The sequence below is a fragment of the Trypanosoma melophagium genome, assembly GCF_022059095.1.
Source record: "Trypanosoma melophagium isolate St. Kilda chromosome Unknown ctg1segment0, whole genome shotgun sequence".
Lineage (NCBI taxonomy): Eukaryota > Euglenozoa > Kinetoplastea > Trypanosomatida > Trypanosomatidae > Trypanosoma > Trypanosoma melophagium.
In genome coordinates, this window is record NW_027125132.1 from 742,190 (window position 1) to 766,821 (window position 24,632).

Genomic DNA, 24,632 nt, shown 5'->3' on the forward strand with positions numbered 1-24,632 from the left:
ATTGGGGGAAGGGATGTCCTTTAGGAACGTTCAGCTTCGCACCACGGCCCCTCGCGGGCCGCGGCGGGACGGCGACCCCCTTGACATCACAGGCGCCGGGTGGGCGTCACTCGAGCAGAAATTCAACGAACTCGTGCGTTTGATGGACGGACCGGCCAACGGCGTCAACGCCCTCGCGGCCCGCATTGCCCACGGCGAGCGCGTCTCCACCGTCATTGCCCAACTCCTCGACCGCGCCCAGGACGAGAGCCGTCGACTCCTCGTGGAGGGCGATGGGGAGGCGGCAGCGGAGGCAGGCGTCAAGACACTACGACTAAAGGAACGTTTCTACGGTAAAGCAAGTGTAAAGCTCGTTCCAGCCTACTTTCATCTCGCTCGCACAAATCAGTATCTGGGACGGTATGGAAACGCAGAGGAGATGCTCTCCTTGGCACATTTTATTATTTTAAATAATCCGGATGAAGTAGGGACGGATGTAAAGGCAGAACTTCATCAAACTTTTGGACTCTTGTACGCCGCAGACAATAAGTTAGAGGCGGCTGTGAAACATTTAACTACTGCTACTTATTATCTTAGTGTTCTAAATGGTCCAGAAAATGTATTGACAACATTCGGATACTTTGATTTGGCCAATGTTTTTGCTACTCAAGCTAGTATGGAAGCTGCAATGGCACTCTATGACACGGTAAAAAGCATATGGCTTCGGCATTTGCGTGGTGTTCTGAAGGATATAGTAGAAGAGATGTTGGCGGCAAGATCTGTAAAACGTTATGAGGACGATGAGGTAGTGCAGGAAGCTGGCTACGCATCTGCAAGAGCTTTTGGAAAAGATAATTTAGCTGATGTTTCTAAAATGTTACATGGTATTGTTAATATGCAAAAGGAACGTTTCGCTTCTACACACCCAACGACAGCGCGAGCTCACTTTGTACTTGGTTTATTCCTTCTTTGGGTAAGCAAGAAGGAGGAAGCAGGACGACATTTACGTGCAGCCCGGGTGGTTTCTCAAAAATTCCATGGTGAGAGACACCCAGTAGTGCAGGAAATTGAAGAGTGGTGCGAGTGGTTTGATATTCCCTTTGAAGATGGTAAGCCGTTAAAACCCATACACGAACGAAAACAGGAACAACAACAACAACCAGAAGAAGAACAAAAACAGGAACAAGAACGGCAACAACAAGTTCGAGTTCAATTGCAAACAGAGGGAAATCAAGAGACAAAAGAAGAGCAACAAGAAGAACAGCAACATCAATAGTCGTAGAATGGCAAAAGTCTCTGACATGTAAATAGATTTCTAGCTGTCAAGGAAAGATTTTTGCAACATTTTGCTTGTAAAAAGAAAAAAAAATAAAATAAAAATAAATTCGATGATTTTCGCTCAATTAAATATTGGTTAATCTTATCTCATGGGACCCATACCCTTTCTGATTTCTCTTCTTCTTTTCTCTTTAATTATGTGTGCATGAATTTTACTAGGTGAACTTTATTTGTAATGTTTAAACTCAAAAACAAACGATGGATACCGTACTATACTCAGAAGAAGATGTCTACTATGAGATTTCAACTATTCGAGATCCAGAGAGAACAAGTTTCACTCTAGCAGATCTCGATGTGGTGGCACCAGAGCGATGCAGTGTGAAATACAGTAAACATGAAGATTCAAGTATACATATTGTAGGAAATGTGTCTTCTGGCAGTAATATTCGTGTCCCAAAACCCACTGGCTTGGTAATGGTAGTCTTAAAACCTACTGTACCTCATTGTAGTCTTATGGGTATTATTTCTTTATCAGTATATGCAAAGTTAAAAGAGGCTCTTCCACCATCTGTCTGTGATTGGAAGATTGATATAACGTTACTTGAGGGTTCTCATATCCAACAGCATGAGGTAGAGAAGCAGATAGCTGATAAGGAACGAGTGGCAGCAGCACTAGAAAATGAAGTTTTGGTAAAGGAAATTGATAAACTCATCAATGCTGATGCTGACTAACTACTTGAAGTAAAGGATCTTTTGTTTTGTTTCGTTTCTTTTCTACTGAGTATGTAAACGTGGCAAAATAAAGGGGATACAAGAAAGGTTGAATGTATAATAATGGGAAAATAGAATTTTCATTCTTTCTGCCTAATGTTATATTTTTTTACTTTATTTTATTCAGGCAAATTGTATCATTTTTTTTTCCTTTTTTTGGATTCTACATTTTCCTTTTTCAATTGTTTTTTTTTTTTTTACTCTTATTCTTATATAGCGTAAGTATACTGATACATAAAGCACACAGAGAGAAACAAGAAAAACAAAAAAAAAGAGAGTTGTAGCAACAGAAAAAAATGTCTGTCAATCAGTTGATGGATCTTCAATTTCAATTGAAGTTTGTGGCAAAGCAATTCTCAAAAAATTCCACACGATGTGAAAGGGAACAGAAGCGAGAAATGGCTAAATGCAAGCATGCAATGGAAAAGGGAAATATGGATGGGGCTCGCATCTTTGCACAGAACAGTATTCGAAAAAAGAATGAATCCCTCAATCATCTACGACTTGCAGCTCGCATGGATGCAGTGGTTTCTCGTCTGGATACGGCTATTAAAATGAAGATGGTAACAAAAGGAATGGGACAAATGGTAAAAGGTATGGATAAGGTATTGAACTCAATGAATCCAGAGGCCATCTCAACACTTATGGATAAATTTGAAAAACAATTTGAAACAATGGATGTTACATCTGAATATATGGAAAATGCTATTGGACAAACCACAGCAACAAGTATGCCAGAAGATGAAGTCAATACATTGATGGCGCAAGTGGCTGATGAACATGGTTTGGACATCAAGGAACACCTAAATGATAGGTTGAAAATTAACAATAAAAATCCCGTACAGGTTAATCCGCAACAAACAGTGGATAAAGAAGAAGATGATTTGGAAGCACAGTTTGCACGACTACGGGGAATGTAGGAAAAAAAATACCCACTAGATATAACTAAACAATATATCGTCAAAGGACAGTTATTTACTTTTTTATTTATTTACTTTACTTTGCGGCTTTAATTCTGTTTTGTTTTCTTTTGTATTTTGACTTTACGATATGCTTCTTATCATTCTTCAGTCTCATAATTTCTTTCTATTATTATTAATTTTTTAGTGATTTTTTTTATTTCTTTCTTCTCTTATTTCACTGAATCTCTTTCCCTTACGTGTCTGTTTATCTTTGTGTGTGTGTGTGTGTGTTCCTTTACTTCAGGATTCCTTTCTTGTTGTTATTATAATTTGTTTTACAAATATTATAAATAGTCAGCGTAGGAGTTGAGATATTTTGCAGAAGGAAGAGTTTATATATTTCATGCCAAAGCTAAGCTACCGTGATAAAAAGATTTGTGAAACACTAAAGGATGGGATCACGCTTGATGCAATAGAGGCTATTAACGAACCAGAATATACCGCGTGGATCTCACGACGTCGTTATATTTCTGGCGTTTTTGTATGGGAATTTAACTGGTTTGTAACAACCGGTAATTTTCTCTTACGATTTCCAAAAAAGAATAGTTATTGTTGTCCCATTGAATTAGTATACTTACCAGATGCGATTATTCGACGATGTCATATGAAGGAGGAATGCTCTGTTGGTCATCCGTTTGTCTCGGAAATTGTTGCCCATACACACTTTGTTGAGGAAAAAGGAAATTTTGTCCCTGCAAATGATCAGGCTGTTCATCTCGCCTTTGAAAATGCAGAAGATATGTGTGGTTGTATGGCATTTATTGCAAAGATTGCGGCCCGTCGTACACAAACGGCATCTATTATGTTTGGACCACCATTGCAGGTTCAACATTGCATTCATTTAAATGCAATACATAATGAGACGAACTTTGGTGTTGAACTTTTATCAAAAGAAATACAAGATTGGCTACTGCAACAAGGTATAACAAGGGATGAAATAAAAGGGTATGAGACTACTGTATTGAGTTGTGCTGAAACTTTGTATCAATATCAGCAACAGATTGGTATAGAAACAAATATGCCGTTCATTCCATCTAGAGAAAATAAAACGAATGAAAATGTTAGGAATGAAGAAAGCAAGCAGGAATTTTTATTACCAAAAGATATTTTGAACGTAAAAATGGAATCTTTGCTTACTAAAGGGGACCCTCAGCAACTCTATAGTAATTGGGAAAAACTAGATAGTGGGTCACAAGGTGAGGTATTTAGGGCTACACGAAAAAGTGATGGAATTGAAGTTGCTATCAAACGTATTACAATAAAACGATTACGTAAGGAATTACCTGCTTTATTAAAAGAAATAACCTTACTTAGAGCACTTCGTCATCCTAACATTGTAACATTACATGAATGCTATAAAAAAGGAAAAGATTTATTTCTTACAATGGAACTAATGGATGGTGGTAAATTGGCAGATTTATTAGATCCAATTGAAGGACCTAGAGTAAAATTTACAGAAATACAATTGTCAACAATTATGCGAGAAGTACTTCTCGCCTTAAAATGTCTTCACCACGCTAGATGTATGCACCGTGATGTGAAATCTGATAATATTCTTCTTTCTTCTCGTGGTGAAGTAAAACTGGGAGATTTCGGTTTGGCTACATTAGTTTCTGCACCTAAAGGAACAAGACGAACCGTTGTTGGAACACCCTACTGGATGGCACCAGAAGTTGCTAGTGGTAAGGCATATAACATTAAAGCAGATGTATGGAGTGCTGGAATTCTCTTTATTGAGTTATGTGATGGAAAACCACCTTTAATGGGAATAAATCCTATACGTGCACTTCTTAAAATTTGCACTGGACCTCCTCCTGTTATGAAAAGTGTCAAAAAATGGTCTGAACTTTGTCAAGAATTCGCAAATTATCTTTTAGTAAAGGATCCTGAAAAACGACCAAGTGTGGATGATGCCCTAAAACACCCCTTTATTAGAATGAGTGAGGATTCATCATGCCAGTTTATAGTAACTATACTAAAAGAAAGAAAGAAGAAGTGAGTCTTATTTTTCTTTTATTTCTCTCTCTTTCTCTCTCTTTCTCTCTCTTTCTTTCTTTATTTCTTTGTTTGTGTGTGAGTGCGAGTGTATATATTTGTCCGTGGATGGACCACACATAGAACTACATTGGGTCGTTTATTTTTTTCTTTGTACTTTTCCTGTGTGCTTATCTGCACATAAATAAATAGGTTTTCGTTTTTTTTTTTTGTTTTTTGTTTGTTTTTTGGCTTTCTTTATTCCTATTCCTTAATATATATATATATATATATATATATATATATATATATCATGACTAACGGTTATGATGATTACCATGTTTATGTTCAGTCTGGCTGTCTGCAATATAATATATATTTTTTAAAAAAATCTATGAGATCAATAGATATTATCCGGCGTAGACTCTCTTCCCCTCTTATTATTCCTACAGTGCGAGGAGAGCAAAGTACTTCTCGAAGAGCTATGAGTATTCGAACGGCAGAGTCTGTTGCTACCGTAAATCTCCAAACCCCAGCATCACCCACAGTACGATTTCAAAATCCCAGAGATGCGGCAGAAGCCCGTCCTAAAGCGGCATTAACAACATTAACACTCTTGGGAGTTATTTATACGGCGAGTATTAGTGGTGGGTATGGTCTGGAGGAGTCGGTGAGCGCGGGTGGGCCACTTCTTAGTATTATATTTCTCTGCATTATTCCATTCGTTTGGGGTATACCAGTATCTCTCTGTGTAGCAGAGTTATCTTGTGCAATTCCATCAAATGCAGGTCCTATAATGTGGGTTAATGTGACGTTTGCCCCGTGGTTTACGTTTTCTACTGTACTATGGACAGCTTTTTTAAATTTTGTCGACAACAGTTTGTATCCAACTGTACTTGCAGACTACAGTGCGGCTCTTTTACATTTAAACTTTTTAGAAAAATCAATAATAAAGGTTGTGTTTTTGTGGACTTGTGCACTAATTAATATGGTAGGAGTTTATATTGTTGGTGCCTTCAGCGTTGTAGTAATGATTATAACATTACTACCTTTTCTCCTCATGTTTTTGCTACAAATTCCTCATGGATTCGATTGGGAAAGAATCGCATACATACCTCCACAAATTAATTGGTCTGTATTTCTTCCAGTTGTCGCCTGGAATTTTTCAGGTTTTGATAGTGCAGGAAATGTTATTGAAGAGGTAAGTAATCCACATCAAACCTTTATTCGAGCCTTGGTTTTAATGATTATTTCTGCTCTGGCAACTTATATTCCTCCTATTTTAGTAGGAGCAAGTGCTGATGCACTAAAAGATACCCCTTTTGATAAATGGGGGAATGGGTTTTGGGTCAAGGTGGGGGAAGCCGTTGGTGGATATGGTATGGGTGTTGTTGTAATGATTGGAGGTACTATCTCTACTGTTGGTTTAATGACGACACTATTGACAACAACATCACGTTCTCTAGCAGGAATGGGAACCCTTAATGCCTTTCCCTGTATTTCTTCATGGTTATCACGTTATCACCCCAGGCATGGTACACCTATTAATGCCATTATTGTTAATACGACAATAACGTGTATCCTTTCTGTCTGTTTGTCTTTTGAGACACTTGTGGAATTGGATCAAATTTTGTACTCTTTACGTCTTATAGCAATTCTATTAGTATTTTTGAGACTACGTTTTAAACAACCATTTTTAGAACGTCCATATCGAACACCTGGGGGTTTTATTCTCTCACTTTTTTGGGGTGGTGTACCTATTGCATTTAGTGCTTTTCTTATAATAGTGTCGATGTTTGGTAGTCTCTTACTCTTTTGGAGTACTATTATTTTAGTTTTAGGGACCATTGCCGTCTCCTACGTGGGAGTGCGTTACTTTAAACCAGAGGGATTTGAGGGAAAATTAGTGGAGGAATATGAAGATGCGGAAACACAAACTTATGGAACTGTTTTGGTTTCAGAGTCTACGGAATGGCGAAAGATGCATCCACATCATATTTTCATTGACCACATAGACCCGGAAGCAAATTTGATATAGCTGTCCAATGAGATTCATATAAATAAATGAGTAAAATAAATAAATGAAAAATGTATTATTTATGGTCTTCTTTATTTATATCTATATTATTTAAGAAAACCAGTGAAAAGAAACGGGGTAAAAACAAAGAGATATTGGAAGAACAAAAAAGAAAAAGATAATAAGAAGGTGGACTGTGAAATGTAAAAATGTACAAATCAAGAGCTTTTGTGCAAAATTATTCCTTTACTTATCAGTAGTATGTTTCTTTTTTTTTTCGTGTGTGTGTGTGTGTATGTATGTGTTAAATATCAGATAAATAAAAAGAAAAAATAAGAAGGAGGATAATGATAGGATCTTAATAATATTCTTCTTTTTTTCGATTTTTTGTGTGTGTTAAGTACAAAACAGAGCTTATCGTTCGTTTTCCCTACTAACGCTGTTGGCAGTGTACCCTCAGTATTGTAGCCTTGGATGTGCTCTTTTCACGGATTTTTGTAACTTTTGTTTTTTCTTTATTTGTTTTTTGTCTACCTCTCACTGTTTCTCTTTTTTTTTTTTGCTGTTTTGAGTTCTCCGTATATATTGATCTGCTTGCCGACCAATCCTACTTTTTCCAACACAATTTACACATATATGTTTGTATGTATTTCTTTGTTTTTCCCTATCATTGTTGTTAATGTTTTTTTTTTACTTGGTTTAGTCGTAGTGATTCGTCTGCCTTGTCGTTGAAGCAAGCAAACTAAAACAAACTAAACCAGAAATCATGTCTGTTACACAGAAGCCATGGGATGCGCGCTATGTGAACCCTGATGTGCCTCACACATCGTCTTACTATCTTAAGTGCATGGGTGGCGGTATTCTCTCCTGCGGCCTCACACACACCGCCGTCTGCCCACTCGATGTGGTGAAGTGCAACATGCAAGTGAACCCCGAGAAGTTCAAGGGCATCTTCTCTGGTTTCCGTGTGGTGCTTGCGGAGGACGGCTGCGGCGCGAAGGGCATCTGGAAGGGATGGCTGCCAACCTTATTTGGTTACTCCATGCAGGGTGCCTTCAAGTTTGGCTTCTACGAGGTGTTTAAGGACCTCTACGCCAACATCGCCGGTGAGACGGTGGCAAAGCAGTACGAGGGCCTCATTTGGCTCGCCGGCTCCGCAAGCGCCGAGTTTTTCGCCGATATGGCGCTCTGCCCAATGGAGATGCTGAAGGTGAAGGTGCAGACATCGCCAAGCGGGACATTCCCCACAGGCTTCTGCGCCGCTCTCTCCGCCATTCGCGCCGACCCGAACTCCGGATTCCCGTTCAAGTCTCTCGTGCCACTGTGGTCGCGCCAGATTCCATACACCATGGCGAAGTTCTACTTCTTTGAGCGTGTGGTGCGTCTCTTCTACAGCTACGTCTTCACGAAGCCGAAGGATGAGTACAGCAAGGCGACACAGCTCAGCATCACATTTGCTTCCGGTTATATTGCGGGTATCGTCTGCGCTATTGTCTCACACCCGGCGGACTCTCTCGTCTCAGCACGTGGAAAGGCCTCCAACGCTGGCAAATCGTACGCTCGGATTGCCTCTGAAATGGGATATTTGAACCTGTGCACAAAGGGACTTGTGGCACGTATTGTGATGATCGGTACGTTGACAGGTTTGCAATGGTGGATCTACGATTCATACAAGAGTGCACTAGGCCTCGGTACCAGCGGTGGTGGTGCAGTCAAGAAGGCTAAGCAGTAAGAGAAGTAAATATTTGCTGCGGTTGGGACGATAGAAGAAAAAGCAGAGAAAGATGTCTGTTATTTCCTACTTTTTTTCTATCTGTTTGTGTGTCGTTGTTTTTTTTTTTTTTTGTGTGTGTGTGTGAGTGTCTTGTCTTTAAGGCTTCGTTTTATCTGACCTTGTTTTTCTTTTTCAGTTTTTTTTTCTCTTTTTCCATCCCTACTGCGTGGAAAGGGTGTGTGCATGTTTGTCCGAAGTAATATTACTTTTGCTATTACTACTGCAATGTATAATTATGTTTCTTTGTGCACAGTTCTAACTCACTTCACCCCTACCCCCTTCGGTCTATTTCGTCTATGACGATTTATGATTCGGACGTAACGTGTTGTTTTATTGTTTTTGTTTTGATGCTTTTTATTAACTTCAGATACAGTGGCAAGAGAAACAACTAGCGTTTATCTGCATTCCTGAAACACAATGAAGAGGGAAAGAGGAACATCTAAAGGCAGTATTATTATTATTATTATTATTATTATTATTATTATTATTATTAATTACGGGTACAAATTAGAGAAAAAAAATGGAAGCAACAAGGATGGGGTGGGAAGAAGCAATAAGTATAAAAAAGAAAAAGAAAAAAATAAGAATAAAAATAAGAAAAAGAAGTAAAGAAGAACGTGGATATGGTAATTTGATGCGGAAAAGAAAAGAATATATTCCTGTTTAATATTCCAGAGCCCGCATTTGGGTATTCTTCTATGAATAGGCAGGTTCAAATAACAATATATATATATATATATATATATATTATATTATGATTTTTTTGAGAGCAAGAGAAAGAGAAGTATGTGGAAAAGAGAGAAATATAATCACCTCTAATATGAAAAAAGGGAGAGCAGAAGAAGAGTACCAGACGTACTCGAACCTTCCGTGACTTGATAGGGTGTTTATTATTCTGTTCTCTTTTTGTATTTTTACTTTTCTTCAATATCTTCAGTGATGTATCTTCTCTGAAATAGGATAATGAAAAAAGAAAAGAAAAAAGAAATGGAGCTTATATATGCATATGTGTCATGCAAAAATAGGAACAATTTGTTACAATGAACAGGGATGTTTTTCTTTTTTTTACTGTTGTATTGTGGCGTGGCGGAAACAAGGGCACGCTATATGAGCTAGGGAGAGAATAATGAAGGAATAGAAAAGTATAAAAGTAAAACAGGAAAAAAAAGTTTGTTGTTCGAATGAAATGTGCACGTTATCAGAAGAAAAAAAGAAATGAAGTAATCTTTGATGCTTCTTTCTTGACACTTGTTCTTGATTTTTTCGCGTTAACGATTATAGACTTGTATTATCAGTTTTATTTCTCTTTTACCCTTTTTCTTTTTTTTTACCCTGTATCTGTATGTATGTATACACCAAATAATAATAATAATGGTTGAAGGTATAGTGGCTAATGGAATTGGCTGACACAACTCTAAGTGAGGCAGAAAAGTACGCATTATGGTGTGAACAGATACGTGCTCTTTTCTTTCCCGTGACCAATGTAAAACACAATGCAGAAGAGGTGCCTATGAATAGCAACAACACCAGTAGTTGTAGCAGCATCAGCAACAGTCTAGATATGAATAATATTAATAATGATGGGGATGATTTCCCATATTGTTTCTACATGCGTATGCTTAGCTCTGGGAAAAAACGGTCAGATCAACAGTCAATATCCGACAACAGTCTTAGTCATAGTTACAGTCGAAGCAGTAGCTGTAATAGTCAATTCTCCTCTGTTTCACAACAACAACAACAACAACAGCGATACATAGACGAAGACGCTTACGCTGCAAGACTTGCCTCAAAGTTACAAACACAAGCGCGTGCCATTCGAAAAGAACAAGAAAAAGAAGTTCCTGGTGATATGCCAAGTGATGGTGTTCAGTGGCCTTTCCGTGATGGAACTGTTGAAGCCATTGCAGCAACTGTAAATGAGGAACTTCATGAAATGCTTATGTATGTTCGAAAACGTAACCTCTTGTCTGAGCAATTGCGTCGTCAACTGACACAAACCAAACTTCTTCTCCTCCGGCAAAAAGAGGCTTCATGAGAATAATCTAATTATTATTTCCTGTTTTAGTGGGAGTGAGGGAGGATAACAGGTAACTCTTGGAATATATGATAGTGACATCAGCTATGTGTAAGTGTGACAAACAAGTTGTTGTTGTTGTTGTATTTTTTGCTTTGCTTTTCCTTCCTTTCTTTCTTTCGCCTCATGCATATTTCCTTTTCTCTCTCTTTCTCTATCTTTCTCTCTCTCCACTTGTTGATCAAGGGATACTTAGACCTTTCCTTGGTTCTATAGGCTATTGTTAATTATATTTAGTTTATTATTATTATTATTATTATTATTATTATTATTATATATTTATTTATTTATTTTTCTATCTGTGTCTTTATGCCATATGGAGAATCTAGGCTCTGCCCTCGCCGCGACTGGGGAGTGCGAAGGAAGAGCGGCGCAGTTGACCCGCCGTTCGTACATGCCGTCGTGGGTAGCGGACCCAACGTGGCTGCAGTCTATTGAGATCCCGCAGGATTACATTGCAGAGTTGCGGGCAGAGAGCTCGAATGGCTCACTGCGGGCAACAAGTAGGGTTCTCACCGCATCTCAACTTCGTCTCTCCGCAACGGAAACAAGAGGAATAACACCACCGTTATTATTAGAAAGAATGAAACGAAACGCTGGACCCTCTCTTATTGAGACGGCGCGTCGTACAATGTCCTTATGGGTTGGAGATGATAATGATAAAAAAGATATGGAGTCACAGCATCAGAAGTTAATGTTACTTCTTTCTGATTGTATCAAGTCAGTAACACAACGTGCCCCATGGGACCCGGAAGAAAGTACAACAGAGGTGCGAAAGGATATGTTGGCAGTACTTCTTAAAAAGTTTCTTGATCAATCCCTTGATCCTGCCGCAGTCGCATTATTTGCAAAAGATGTACTTCGTCGTGCATCCGAAACAGATGTGTCACAAGAATTACAATATCTTTATGTGGCATTTACTTATGATAAAACGTGGAGTGGTGAGGATCCATATAGACGATTAGAGAATTTTATTTCTTCAAAAGATTTTGATGATTTTCAAGAGCAATGCCTTGAAGAAGTAAAGAGACGACTTCATATGATGAATATTGACCTTAGTAGGAGGGACAAAAATATAACACATGCATTAAAAGTCTGGAAAGATATCCATAGTGAAGATCGTGGAGATTGTTTTGGTAACTCTATTACTCTAACTCTTACAAGTGTGCGTCTTGGTGTCATGGATAAAAACAACATTTCCAATAGTAAAAGTAGTAAAAAAGGTTTACCAAAGCAAGTTAAAGCAACATGGAGCCTTCGACATAAGGGTCTTATCGTAAGTTCAGCGACAGTATTGGGAAAGAATACTTTAAATCATGATGAATATCAATGGAAAGGGGGTAACGTTGTAATACTTATGATTCCAAAAGGAGCCAATAAAAATTTTAAAGAATACAACATCGTTTTAGAATTGACAGTGCATAAAGAGTCCTGTTTTTGTTCTATACCCCGTGAAAGACTCTTAGCTTGCGTTTCAATTAGTGTTGATGACGCTCTTTATATAAGTGTGGCACAACCAGATTCTTCACTGCGTAATAAAAGTAATGAACCATTTGGTAACCAAGATGCGATGATCATGGGATATCACTTTTCTTCTGTTCTACTATCATCTCATTCTAAATCTTCTTCTGATTTAGAGGATAATATTAATAATACTTGCCTATATGTGTTAGAATCTGCTAAAGTACTCTGCAACATGTTGTGTCTTAATCAAGATCACAATACACGACCTCCTGTTATAGATCTGGATAAACAATTAACTCCAGAAACGGTTTCTCAAAATTTATTAACGTCAAATGTAAGTTTAGATACATGGAGTACCGACCATCATGGTTCTTTTTTACGGTTAGTTGATATTTTAGGGGATCTTGATGATATTTGTGTTTCAATTCTTAAAGCTTACTGTCGCCGTTATTTAATTCATGGGGAACTTGAAAATATCGCACTCCTTGTTTCTGTGTGTACAAGAAGTAATCTCCTAGATCCCACCCCTAGGGAACTTTGTTCTCACGCCCTAGCAACAATAGTAGATCTTAACGGAGAAGTAAAAACACGTGTAGGAAAGCGTCTTTTGACAGAAGCGTTTGATACCACACGTGATCATATTTTTGACTTGATTCTTTCACTAGAGGATATTCCCTCATTATCATCATCAACTGATTCTTCCCCAAAACAGGCAGCAATAATATTAAGTGAAGTCAAAAAACTCCTCCGTATAATGGATCCAAAAATGGACTTTAGCGTAACACTTAAACTAGAGGCACAGAAGGATGTAATACCATTGGTAGAAATGCTAGAGAAACTAGATGGTCGTGTACTACGGGAACACCGTCGATCACTGGTACATGACACCATGACAGATCTTCATATTCTACAACTTGAACAGCAGCAAGATAGCGCGCTGCTGACAGGTAAGACACGTTTCTTACTTGAATTAGTGAGACAACTATGTGAACTATGCCGACGAGTCTTGTCTCTTGCGAAGGCGTCACAGTCTTCTGAGGTAATGATGGTAGTACTCAGCCGACTGGAGTGCATCTCCCACGGTGTGTCCGATCCTCTACGCAATGTTGTATCCCGCCTTGTGGCGTGTCTCGCGCGAAAACCCGATGTGGATCCTCTTGGTGATGCACTTGGTCTATTTGTGGGGGTCTGCGGTGAGTTGACAGCCCTCGCCGGTGTGTTGCGTGAGGAGAGAGAAGTGGAGGCTGTCTGCGGTGAATTGCTGTCGTGCTGCGATTGGTGCTGCTCGCAATTGCCATCGTGGTGGTTTGCCCTCTGCGAGCCGCATGTGGGAGCGTGGGTAGCCGCCGTGGTTGCCGTTGATGATAATAATAATAATAATAATAACGATAATGACAATGACAATAATAATAATAATAATAATAATAATAATAATAATAATAATAATAATAATAATAACTGTGATAAAGAAGGAAATGATCATGATGGGCGAGAGACTTCTCTGTTTTATGGCCCTGGACTTCTGCTGGATCTCCAGCGGGCGCTTCTCGCTGTGGCGGTGCGACTCATCGCGTGGCTCCCGCCGGAGAAGTCCGACGCCCTCGACGCCCGCGGGGTTTACGCCGGCCGCTTCTTCGCCCTCCAGCGGGCCGTCGCGGAGGCCGCCGCTGACGCCCTCGTGGCGCGGGGCCGGGCGGGTCGCGGACTTCACGCCGCCCTCAACGTCCGCGCGGCCCTCCGCCAACACAACACCGCCGCCCGCGCCTTCACAGACGGCGAGATGCGCGCCGCCCTCGTCGACGGCCACGACCCGCACAGTCTTTTGGAACACCACAGACGCGTCGTGGCAGAACTCACACGGGCCACAATTCTCGCCGCCGTGGAGGACTTTTCACGACACATCCGAAACGATATGGAGCACACCGCTTTGAGTCAACTCGCCGATATCGCCGCTCCACACGCCGATATTCACCACGCCGCTACACGTATTGCGGCACACGTGAGAGGAGAGTTGAAACTTGCGAAACATATACTTGACGAGGATGATTTCTCCGATTTTTTTGTTGAGGTGGCAGTACCAGCCTATTATAATGCCTTTCAGCGGCTGCTGGATCAAAACTCTGCGTCACCATTACCGCAAGAACGGGTCGCATTGCTTCTGCAGCTCCTACACACACTTGACGAGGAACTTCAGTCTATGGTAGATGCTACCAAGATGCAGATGGAACCCATTACCTCGATGCAGCGTAAAACAAGTGTAATGGCAGTTCTTTTGGGTGAATCAAGTGCAGCACTTGTAGAGATGGCAAATTCACCAGTTCTTGATGGGGTGGAACGGGAACAAGTGATACGTGTCTTGATGTCCCGCACTGATAGTGTTGCAAAACGGTATATTCGCACAACAAGTGCTACATAAACGCTCTGGAGTCCTTAAAAAGCGAAAGAACATCAAAGAAAAAAAAAGGGACAAGTGGTTCTTGTATAAGTTTTCATTATTGCTCTTGTTGTTGTTGTTGTTTTTTCTTGGAATTGTGGAATTCCTCTTTTTCTTTTTTTTTTCCTTTCTTATTTTGTAGAATATATCATCGTCAAGGTCTTCAAAATTTCTCGTGAGAAGCATTCCCCAGTGATTGGAGTCAGACGTGGATTTGTCGAAGAAAAAGGAAGGTCCGGAAAGCAAAAGCAAAAATAAAAAAAAAGAAATAAAAATAGAAAAAGAAAACAAAAGGGAGCTAAAACCAAAGGGGAGAGAAAAATCATCTAAACAAATACAGAACAAAAAGTAAGGAATTACAAGCAAAGCAAAACCAACATGTTCTTTTTTGATACCTCCAATCAGAACTACGGAGTACCAAATCCCCCGGTGTTTAATCAAAGCTTCCCTCAACCAGGCCCTGCGCTTGCATATTACCCTTATAACGAGTTACAAAGTTGTAATATCAACGGCACAGCCATACAAAAGCAACAACAACAACAACAACAAATATTTGCGATGCCCCAACAACGTGGGCCAGTCATGACAGCGCCTGTTTCCCCATCCCCGTTGGTGTGGACGCCTAACGCCATGTACAATACAGCGCCAATAATGGGTGCCCCGGACGATGGAGTTCCGCACTTCATTCCAGCGAAAAGTCTCGATGGAGGGGCGGTGTCGGCCATGCAGCCGGTTTTCATACCGCCCCAACAGCCCGGTGGAGGTCCACTTGTTTATATGTTAACACCGGTCGCAGTACAGCAGACATATACGCAAAACTCTCAGCAAGAACAGCAACAACAACAGAGCTCCAATGTTACCCCCATTATGCATCCTCTCGTACTACGTGATGGTTCCACTGCTTGTGTCACACTCCCCCAATCCCAATCTGCTGCTTCTACAGAAGATTACAAGGGTTTGAGTGCCGCAAATACTCCCGATTCGGAAGACCTCACGGGGGGCAATAAAACATCGAAAGTAAACGTCAACGTGGTCTGTCGACACTTCATGAAGAGTTGCTGTAACCGCCGGAAGTGCCGTTTCTTGCACACTCCTGAAGATATTACCCTCTCCAACTTCTGAGAGTCACCGAATTTGGGATTTATGGCCACTGCCGTAGTACGGTACTGAAGCAATAACAGCGCATCCCCAATGGCCCCGGCGGAGAGGGGAGCACTGAAGGAAAGTATTCGAAACAAAAAAAAACATAATAATAATAAAACGTATCGTACAAGCCGATCGATCGCATCTTTCTTTTCCCCCACATATTGATCTTTTTTTTTTTTTTTGAGGAAAATGCCAGTTCATTGGAGTACTTTTCTACTTAACCTGTTGTGCCTAAGTGGGAATATATAAACCTTTTTCAATACAAGTAACAAAAAAAAAAATAAGTAGGAAAGGCTGAAACACAAAAAAATCTAACAGATGAGTGGGGATGAAAGGTAACGAAGCAAGTGAAAATGGGGACTAAATGGTTCAGTTACCCTAGATGGCAAGAAGCAAGAAAAAGTGGGGTTTTAACTTGAAGAAGAGCTAGTTAGTCGGAAAAGAACAAAAACAAAACAAAGAAAAGAAAAAACGAAATTACATATTGGTGTGCACAAGTACAAACATGTACAGGAGTACATGTTTGCGTGTATTCCATTCAATCAAGAGGATTTGTTGTTGTTGTGTGTGTGTTTTACTTTGCTTTCGTTGTTCTTTGCCGTAATTTTTTTTTCTCGTCTACCAAGTTTGGTAGAAAAGAGAGAGTAAGCAATGAATCAGTGGTAACAGCGGGAGCAGTTGCGTCTCTGGCGGAGTTCTTCTTCTGTTTTATTTTTGCCAGTCGATACCCCACCCCTACCCCAGCACGCATCTGTATTGAGGAAGAAGAAGAAGGAAACAAGAGAATGTGGAATAATATGGGATTTCTTATCTATGAGAAAGGGCTCCTTTAAAAAAAACAAAAACGTTTACTTTTCTTTTTTTGAGGAGAGGCATCAACTATTATGTGTTCAGTTTGTTTGTTTTTCTCCGTTTTCCTCTTCTATGTTTCTGTTTTGGTTTTGTTTTTTTATCTTTGTTTTTTTGGTTGTTTTTCCCGCACGAAGTTTTGTTTTTTGTTTTGATTTTCCTTGTTTGTGTTTTCCCGTGATTTTTTTCTTCGTTTTGTTTTGCGTTTCCTTAAATGCTTGTTTTTGTTATTTGCATGTTTGTCGTGCAGGATGCCCTACGAAAGTGCATGCAAATGTTTTAAAGTATCATTATTTATTATTACTATTATTATTATTATTATTATTATTATTATTATTATTATTATTATTATTATTATTATTATTATTATTATTATTATTATTATTATTATTATTATTATTATTATTATTATTATTATTATTATTATTATTATTATTATTATTATTGTATCTCTTCTCTTTAACTAAAAGATAGGGCTGATTTGTGCTTGTATGTACAGATTGGGATTCTCTTTATAGACGTAGTAGTACGAATAATAATAATAATAATAATAATAATAATAATAATAATAATAATAATAATAATAATAATAATAATAATAATAATAATAGTAATAATGATAACAGAGGTAAAATTGTGGTGATCATGATGATAACGATAATAGTGATAAGGTACGAAACAGCAGAGTGGTGAGTAAAAATGAGTAGAAAAGAGAAAAAATAAATGAGCTGAAATAAAGAGAGGATTGAGAGAGTTAGACATTATAAATATAGTGTTTATCTCCCTATAGTGATATTATTATTGTTATTATCATTATTTTTTTTTCTTTGCATTTGTTCTCTTTGCTGATATTACTATTGCTATGGAAGTAGTAATGCTTGTAATGCATGGACAGCAAAGGGAGTGCCCCTCTGTATCTTTTTGTGTCTCTCTAGACGAATACATACAAACAAAGCAAACATATATATATATATATATATATATATATATATATATATATATATATATAGTTATATTTACCCATACAGATATGTATGTGTGTATGAATTTATGTAATGGAATGGAATACATAGGTGCTTTTATTTCTCTTTGATCCTCTGATACTTTTTTTCTCAGCTTGCGATTAGAATGATCGAGTCTTATTGACTTTTATATCTTGTATGGGTTTAACTACTGGGAATATTTTTACTTCTTTTTATTCTTAACAGCGTGTCAATAGTAAGTTTCTGAAAAGAAAATAGTAGGTTTTTAAGGTAAGTAAGATCTCGACAACCATTTCAGCCTTATATACCACTAGAGTGAAGAATTTGCACTAAGGCTTTCAAGGATTTTGTGCGCCGATATGGTCCATTAGAATTTTCCTTTGATTTGAGACCTGCGGATATGCCGCAACACACTTTTCATGTTGACAGTACTCTAACTTTAGACGGTGATACTCTCAAATTAAAAATGGGACCAAACAACTTTATGGACTGGGAATCCGTGTGCCCGTCCATTATTGGTTTTATAATGCCTCGAAATCAAAATTTTCTACAAATTTTCGAGACGACAAATAACTTATTCGGGGCGGAATGGGCCGCACTGGGAGAGCAAGCTCTAAGGCTTCATCAAGAATATAACAGCGCCCGAGCACATTTAGAACACGAAGCTTTTCGAGCACAGCAAACCGCTAATATACAACTCCAGGAATTACAAAATCAACTGGCACAGATGCATCAACAGGCTAACACGCAAGCCCTACTGGCAGCATCTCACAAACAATTAAACCAAACGCTTGAAGAACTACGACTGCTGCAAAATCAGCATGCTGCCACACAAGCGCAATTAAAATCAGCGCTGGAAAACTACAATCAAACGGAACAACTGTCTGTTCCGGGTGAAACTAAGGAACCAAAGATATCACCACCGCAAGGTAGAAATATAACAAGCTGGGCAGGGAAACCAGCGCCCGATTTGCCGGAAAATGAGGAACACCCGAAGTTGGGTCTTCGGGGAATCCAGGAACGCCGCCAACCAACGTGGCTCGAAAGCAGCCGACCTATAGAAAAAATACGGACCTTTGATGGACTGATGGAATTTTTGATGGATACATCACCAACAGGATTTGTGGCGGCTTGTCAGCAACTTTTTCCCAGACTGGTTAATCCCGGTCCTTTTTATCAAGATGCATGGGATATGTTCATACAATGGCTGGACTCCTTTCGTAACGAGGGGATTTCAGAGCAGCTCGTCCATATGGGATGACAGGTATATACACACCTCTGACTAATTCAGGCTGCAAAAGATCACCCAGGCGTGAAGATAACCGCACTACGAGAAGCTTATGAAGAGCCTTGGCAAAAGGAAGATTCAATCGCGCAAGCCGTGAATAAGGTAAAACGGAAACAGTCATTACCACCGCCGAGTAAGGCTCGGTGTTTCAGATGCGGTCGCATCGGACATTACAGCACGACGTGCCGTGTAAACGCGTACAGAGAACCATTTAAACCAAAAAACAATTACCGGCCACGGAAACAGTGAATACCGGGGCCCGGGCAAATAGGATACCAAAAGAACGTCAGGACGCAAGACTGGTCGCGTCCCCTCAACACCGTGGTTTTCTTTCGAACACATATTCAAACAGCCACACAGAAGATTACAACAGGTAATATACAAGATCAACACGCAACAAGACAACAGTTACAAGAGGTTTTCCCATCCGATACACTCCCTCCAGGGACAAAATCCATGAACGATATAACTTTAATTCCAGCGCGCTCTCACGACCCGTACACCGCGGCGTTGGCATCAGAGGTCAACCGCATCGCAAAACACATGTGGACCCGCACAACATGGGAACAACGGGGATCCATAATAAGAAGGTTCATAGAGTTCACCACAACACACAATTTAGAGGTACAAGAGGAAAACATTCCACTTTTTATAGTAAGTTTACAACTGGCAAATAGCAGCGCGATTCAATACACGCGTACCCTGATCACCATGCTAGCATCGCCCAGAACACCCACACAAATGTTTCTAATGGGTTTTACAGAAGACGGCGGCACAGGACCCGTTAAAACAGGCACGCCCCATGTTAAGATGGGAATTGGATATGATAATCGTTACTCTGACAAAGGAAAAAGATTGGGTGGCATTACGACTGGCGTGGGTTACAGCCGATGGGGAGAAATAGCACAACTTCAAAAACAAAATTTCGTGCCACACAATCAAGATACCAATGCCATAATAGTGGATTGGGCGGCACTACCAAAAACATTCACGAGCGACCCTCACAGAGCAGCAAGATACGTGGTAATCGCAGGTGCGGACGCACGACGCGTCAAGGAAACCGTAAAAGGAATGACAAGCGACGAAAAGTTAACGATATTTACCACAAAAGACATGGAGAATATCCTTCGACCGTACGGAATGGCAGCTCACTCCATAAAGAGAGGAGCGCTAGCACACGCCGCGGCAGCAGTGATCGAACACGATCTCGATCCACGATTACTAACACAGTTAGGGAAACACGCAGACCCCATGGAACTCCCACGCAGCACGGTGCGATACTTAGGCCATTGGGCCGCAACAATAAACAAGTCCGCACAATTGACATCATTGATGTAAGAGACTTGGAAAAATGGGCTGCAGAAAAATGGGAATTACCAGAATTGACAACGCAACACATTCGCGCCCCTTTCAAAGGGCATAATATACTGCAACAATCACACCGAACCAGTGTGGCGACAAAAGAAGACGAAACACAATTACCGTTGCAACAAATAGACGTAGGCACACTTTCCACCCAATGGATAAGAGACCGCCTCAACCATAAGGCCAGGAGGCATTGGGATGAGGTGTGGCACATTATGCAGAAACCCGAATTATACGCCAAACGGCTTGAATCCAACTTACGAAATAATAACGCTGATGCGCAGCGTATGAAGGAAGCAGGAATTATTTGTACAGCTTCATTACATCCAACTGCAGGTTGGGTGGGCCCGTTTACGGTGGTGGAGGGCAAACCCTCCGGAGAAAGAAGACGTTTTATTGCGTGGCCGAGAGAAAAGAATGACAGGGATGATCATGAGGCCGATGTGCCTTTGGGACACATTTCCCGGTGCCTGGATGCGGTTCACGGCGAAACCGCGACATTATTTGATTTAAAGGCATCCTTTTTCCAGGTGGAACTACCCGTAAACACACGCGCAAGTTTCCGTTGCCGCACGGAATCGGGAGAACTCGTTGAGTTCACTCGCCTTCCCATGGGCTATAAATGTAGTCCTGAGATTATAAATACCATTAAAAGAGTTTTGGCTGGAGATTCAGAATTGGCATTGCCACAATATGCAGTACCAGAAGGTTTACACATACATGTATGGATTGATAACATCCGAATAAGTGGTCCACATCAGAAGGTGGATGCTTGGGGAAAGACAATTCGGAAGAACATGCAACAATGCGGCACCACCATTGGAGAACAGAAGCCCAACACTAAAGAATATGATTTCATAGGCGTACATTTCAATCACAAAGACAACACGGTGTCTTTAAGTGAGAAAACAATACAGAGATTGCAGCAGGCTCCTTCACTAGATAACAAAACAGTCGAAGAACTGGAGAGCACAGTTTCGCGTATGCTTTGCGCGGGTGGGGTAAGAGGTGCGTCTCTTTTCCCTTATTATTTCTTCTTGAAAATCGTACGTCGACGTTTATCTCGTTTAAATCGAGGATTAATACGGCCACAAGACCCGGCAAATTTATCACCAACTGCAAAGGACATCGGACAAAGTTTGCTCAACACATTGTTAATGAACGACCCGGTTCATCCTCCACAAAAGTTGCCCTCCACGGCAACACTCGGCACTGACGCCTCCATGTACGGATGGGGGGCGTTATTATTCAAAGCTTCAGGGGCGTTTTGGCCGCGGTCGGTGCGTGGGAACGCACACCCCATATGATATCCCAAGCGGAGGCAAGAGCAGTTCATCTCGCTTTACGCGGTTTTAAAACGCATCTACACGGTCCCGTGGATATTTGCGTGGAAAATACAACCGTCATGCATATTTTGCAAAAAGGAAACGCACATTCACAAGCTTTGGTGGAGGAAGCTAACGCCATCGACAGAGTTTTGCGCCCGCACGGCATAAGAGCAAAGTGTTGTTACTTAGCTTCAGAGCAGAACCCGGCGGACGGCTTATCTCGAGGCAAAACAGTCCACTCAGCAGACGTAGCGAAGGGGTGGAACTTGCGATGGGGATAGCGGGGGGCGGGTTAAAAGGGCATCTCAGCACTTCCTTTTCGTCAGTTTTTAGGATTCTTTAATAAATAAATATTTGGTACAATTTCAATTTATTGTTTGTATTTTTTATATGATATGGGGTTACTAGTAGTAGAGTTAAAATACACTGTTTTCTCTTCTTTCTTCTTTTTATTTCTTTGTTTTCGTTTTTCTTCATCGATCGTATATGTTTTCCTGCATCTATGGCCTTTCTTTTTATTCCCTGAAGTAGGGGAAAGATATTAAAAAGAAAACAAGAAACGAATTAAAAAAAAGAATTTGTTCGCCGTTGAATTCCTGCTTATGGTATTGTTGTTGTTGTGTCTTACTTCTTGATCATAAGGTTAGTGGCGAGTGAGTAAATAACGTTGATGATTGCTTGTCGTCTTAACTAAAGTGATAGAACAAGTGAAGCTTTGCGGCTGGGCAAATTTCATTCACACTTTGTGTGTGTGTGTGTGTTTACATATATATGGGTGTTTGATTGTTTATGTTTATATTTGTATTTCGCACGCATTTCCCTGCTATCGCTGTATTTGCTATTGTTATTATGATTACTATTACTAATGCTGGTAGTAATATTACTTTCTAATTTGTTTATTTGCACCCCGTATGGTCATTTCTCTACCCACATCTGTTTTTCCCTTATAAACGCCTCTCCGCTTTGTTTTCATTCATTTTCATTATATATTTTTTTTTGTTTCTGTGTATGTCTGTGTGTAAAATAAGCAAATCTGCACTATTTCTATATATATATATATATATATATATATATATATATATATATATATATATATATGGAGAGAGAAGTGTAGAGATGAATGCCAGGGTGAGGAGAAAAGAAACGGGGAAATAGAAAGGGGAAGAAAGAAAAATGATAAACGGCAAGAGACTGTTGCGGTCGAAAGTACAATAGCCCAGCAAACACATTGTGGTAATGAGATTTAGCGGTGTCACGATGTGTCCATTTTTCATTTGTCTTTTTTTTGTTTTTTTTTTTTTTTTTACGTGTGTTCCTTTTATTTACTGTTTTCTTCTTCCCTATCTTTGAATATTTCTGTGTTTGTTCGCGTTCTTTTCTTTCTTTGCTTCTATTTATATGACTTTACGTTCTCTTTACTTCTCTGATCCTATAATAATAGTAATTGTTATTATTATTATTATTATTATTATTATTATTATTATTATTATTATTATTATTATTATTATTTACTGAATAAATCCAGAGTAATGTGCTATGGAGAAGAGGGAATTTAAAGGGATGAGGGTGAAAAAGGGTGGAGAAGAAGGAATTAAAAAAGTAAAGAGGAGAAAATAGAACGAGCTGCAATACTGGAAAAAAAAGGCAGGAAATAAAAAAAAGGAATTCGATAACTGCCATAAGGACCAAAACGAGTTTGTGAAAAGGAAATTGAAAAAGAGAATAAACAAGTTTTTGTTTTTTTTTCACAAACTATTTTTACGCCTTGATTTTTTTTTTTCTGTTATGGTTTATTATGTTTTCTCTTTAGATATTTATGCGCCAGTGACTGAGGTGGCCACTGAACTTGGTGCTGTTATTACCATCATGATGTTTTTTCGTTCTCGTTGTTATGTATGTACTCTTGCTGTTTTGATAATACGAAAGATATTTTATTGTGTATCTCTACTCTGGTCGTTTGTGTGTTGTTAGTATTGGAGTTTTGCCTTAAGGGGGGAAGGAAGAGGGGTATATATGTGTGTCTGTGTACCTCTGTAAGAGAAAAATAGAGAGATAAAGAAAGATATTGACGTACACCGCGTATATTTACGCGCTCTGTGGATATGAATATATATATACTGAATATATACTGTATACACACATAGTTGTAAGTATATGATATTTCGTGGGTGTTATCGTGAGAGAAGGACGTCAGTCTTCCTATGAGTGAGGTGTATGTGTAATTTAATGTATGTTATAGAGCAGCAAGTAAGTAAAAATGGATTTATAAAAGAGATGGGGCGTTATTGTAAATGGAAAGAAGCGGAATCCGTAAGACAGATGATAACTGCTATGATTGATGATATTCCCCGAAAACGTGGGGGAGTTTTATCCCCTTTCCCCTTCTCCACGCACACGCAGAAATATATAAAAAAAAGAAAAAAAAACACACATAATTACTTGGACACGAACGCATGCATATGACTCGTATTGATACGCCATATATTCTCCTAAGAGAAGAGGAAGACTGTGTGATTTTTTTCTTTTTCTTTTTGCTTTTTAAGCGTGTTTTTTAACTTATTGATATATTTGGTTTTATTTTCGTTGAGTTGTTTGTTTTCTGTATGTGTACTGTATGTGGTGTTCTTTATTGATTTCTTTTTTGTTGTTGTTCTGTACCTTTTTTTCCCCTTTGTTGAGATTCCCATTGGGTGGAATGTTTTTTTTATTGTGCACGAATTTTATCTGAGAGGGTAGGTTTAATTTATCTTGCACCTTTTCTTTATTTTTCAAATCACCAGCATTATTATTATCATCCATGGATTCCTTCTTTTTTTTATGTTCTCTTAGTCGTTGTTATTTTTTTTATTTAATTTCTGTTTCTTTTTCTTTTTCGTATTCCATTGCCTCTTTTTTGTTTAATTCTCCATTCTTCTTTTCTTCTTTCTTTACTTTGCGTACACCTCA

At 39.4% G+C, this 24,632-nt stretch overlaps 9 protein-coding genes across 9 annotated transcripts; all 9 read left to right on the plus strand.

The window, feature by feature from the left end:
• Window positions 1-13: 13 nt before the first annotated feature.
• Window positions 14-1,255, plus strand: LSM04_005406 (uncharacterized protein; the record flags this gene model as incomplete). Its single annotated transcript, XM_067335522.1, has 1 exon — window positions 14-1,255. One exon carries the CDS (start codon window positions 14-16, stop codon window positions 1,253-1,255), a length of 1,242 nt encoding a protein of 413 aa, XP_067195219.1.
• Window positions 1,256-1,515: 260 nt separating this feature from the next.
• Window positions 1,516-1,989, plus strand: LSM04_007624 (uncharacterized protein; the record flags this gene model as incomplete). Its single annotated transcript, XM_067335523.1, has 1 exon — window positions 1,516-1,989. One exon carries the CDS (start codon window positions 1,516-1,518, stop codon window positions 1,987-1,989), a length of 474 nt encoding a protein of 157 aa, XP_067195363.1.
• Window positions 1,990-2,324: 335 nt separating this feature from the next.
• Window positions 2,325-2,948, plus strand: LSM04_008469 (Snf7 family; the record flags this gene model as incomplete). The annotated part of the gene is made up of 1 exon (XM_067335524.1): window positions 2,325-2,948. One exon carries the CDS (start codon window positions 2,325-2,327, stop codon window positions 2,946-2,948), a length of 624 nt encoding a protein of 207 aa, XP_067195418.1.
• A 385-nt stretch (window positions 2,949-3,333) lies between these two features.
• Window positions 3,334-4,989, plus strand: LSM04_004430 (Protein kinase domain; the record flags this gene model as incomplete). The annotated part of the gene is made up of 1 exon (XM_067335525.1): window positions 3,334-4,989. One exon carries the CDS (start codon window positions 3,334-3,336, stop codon window positions 4,987-4,989), a length of 1,656 nt encoding a protein of 551 aa, XP_067195171.1.
• Window positions 4,990-5,277: 288 nt separating this feature from the next.
• LSM04_006938 (Amino acid/polyamine transporter I) lies at window positions 5,278-7,002 on the plus strand (the record flags this gene model as incomplete). Its single annotated transcript, XM_067335526.1, has 1 exon — window positions 5,278-7,002. The coding sequence occupies one exon, from the start codon at window positions 5,278-5,280 to the stop codon at window positions 7,000-7,002; it is 1,725 nt and encodes a 574-aa protein (XP_067195325.1).
• A 745-nt stretch (window positions 7,003-7,747) lies between these two features.
• LSM04_008445 (Mitochondrial substrate/solute carrier) lies at window positions 7,748-8,713 on the plus strand (the record flags this gene model as incomplete). Its single annotated transcript, XM_067335529.1, has 1 exon — window positions 7,748-8,713. The coding sequence occupies one exon, from the start codon at window positions 7,748-7,750 to the stop codon at window positions 8,711-8,713; it is 966 nt and encodes a 321-aa protein (XP_067195417.1).
• Window positions 8,714-10,148: 1,435 nt separating this feature from the next.
• On the plus strand, window positions 10,149-10,790 carry LSM04_001837 (uncharacterized protein; the record flags this gene model as incomplete). The annotated part of the gene is made up of 1 exon (XM_067335530.1): window positions 10,149-10,790. The coding sequence occupies one exon, from the start codon at window positions 10,149-10,151 to the stop codon at window positions 10,788-10,790; it is 642 nt and encodes a 213-aa protein (XP_067195015.1).
• A 355-nt stretch (window positions 10,791-11,145) lies between these two features.
• LSM04_003034 (uncharacterized protein) lies at window positions 11,146-14,709 on the plus strand (the record flags this gene model as incomplete). The annotated part of the gene is made up of 1 exon (XM_067335531.1): window positions 11,146-14,709. One exon carries the CDS (start codon window positions 11,146-11,148, stop codon window positions 14,707-14,709), a length of 3,564 nt encoding a protein of 1,187 aa, XP_067195086.1.
• Window positions 14,710-15,105: 396 nt separating this feature from the next.
• LSM04_000160 (uncharacterized protein) lies at window positions 15,106-15,849 on the plus strand (the record flags this gene model as incomplete). The annotated part of the gene is made up of 1 exon (XM_067335532.1): window positions 15,106-15,849. The coding sequence occupies one exon, from the start codon at window positions 15,106-15,108 to the stop codon at window positions 15,847-15,849; it is 744 nt and encodes a 247-aa protein (XP_067194917.1).
• Between the last annotated feature and the right edge of the window lie 8,783 nt (window positions 15,850-24,632).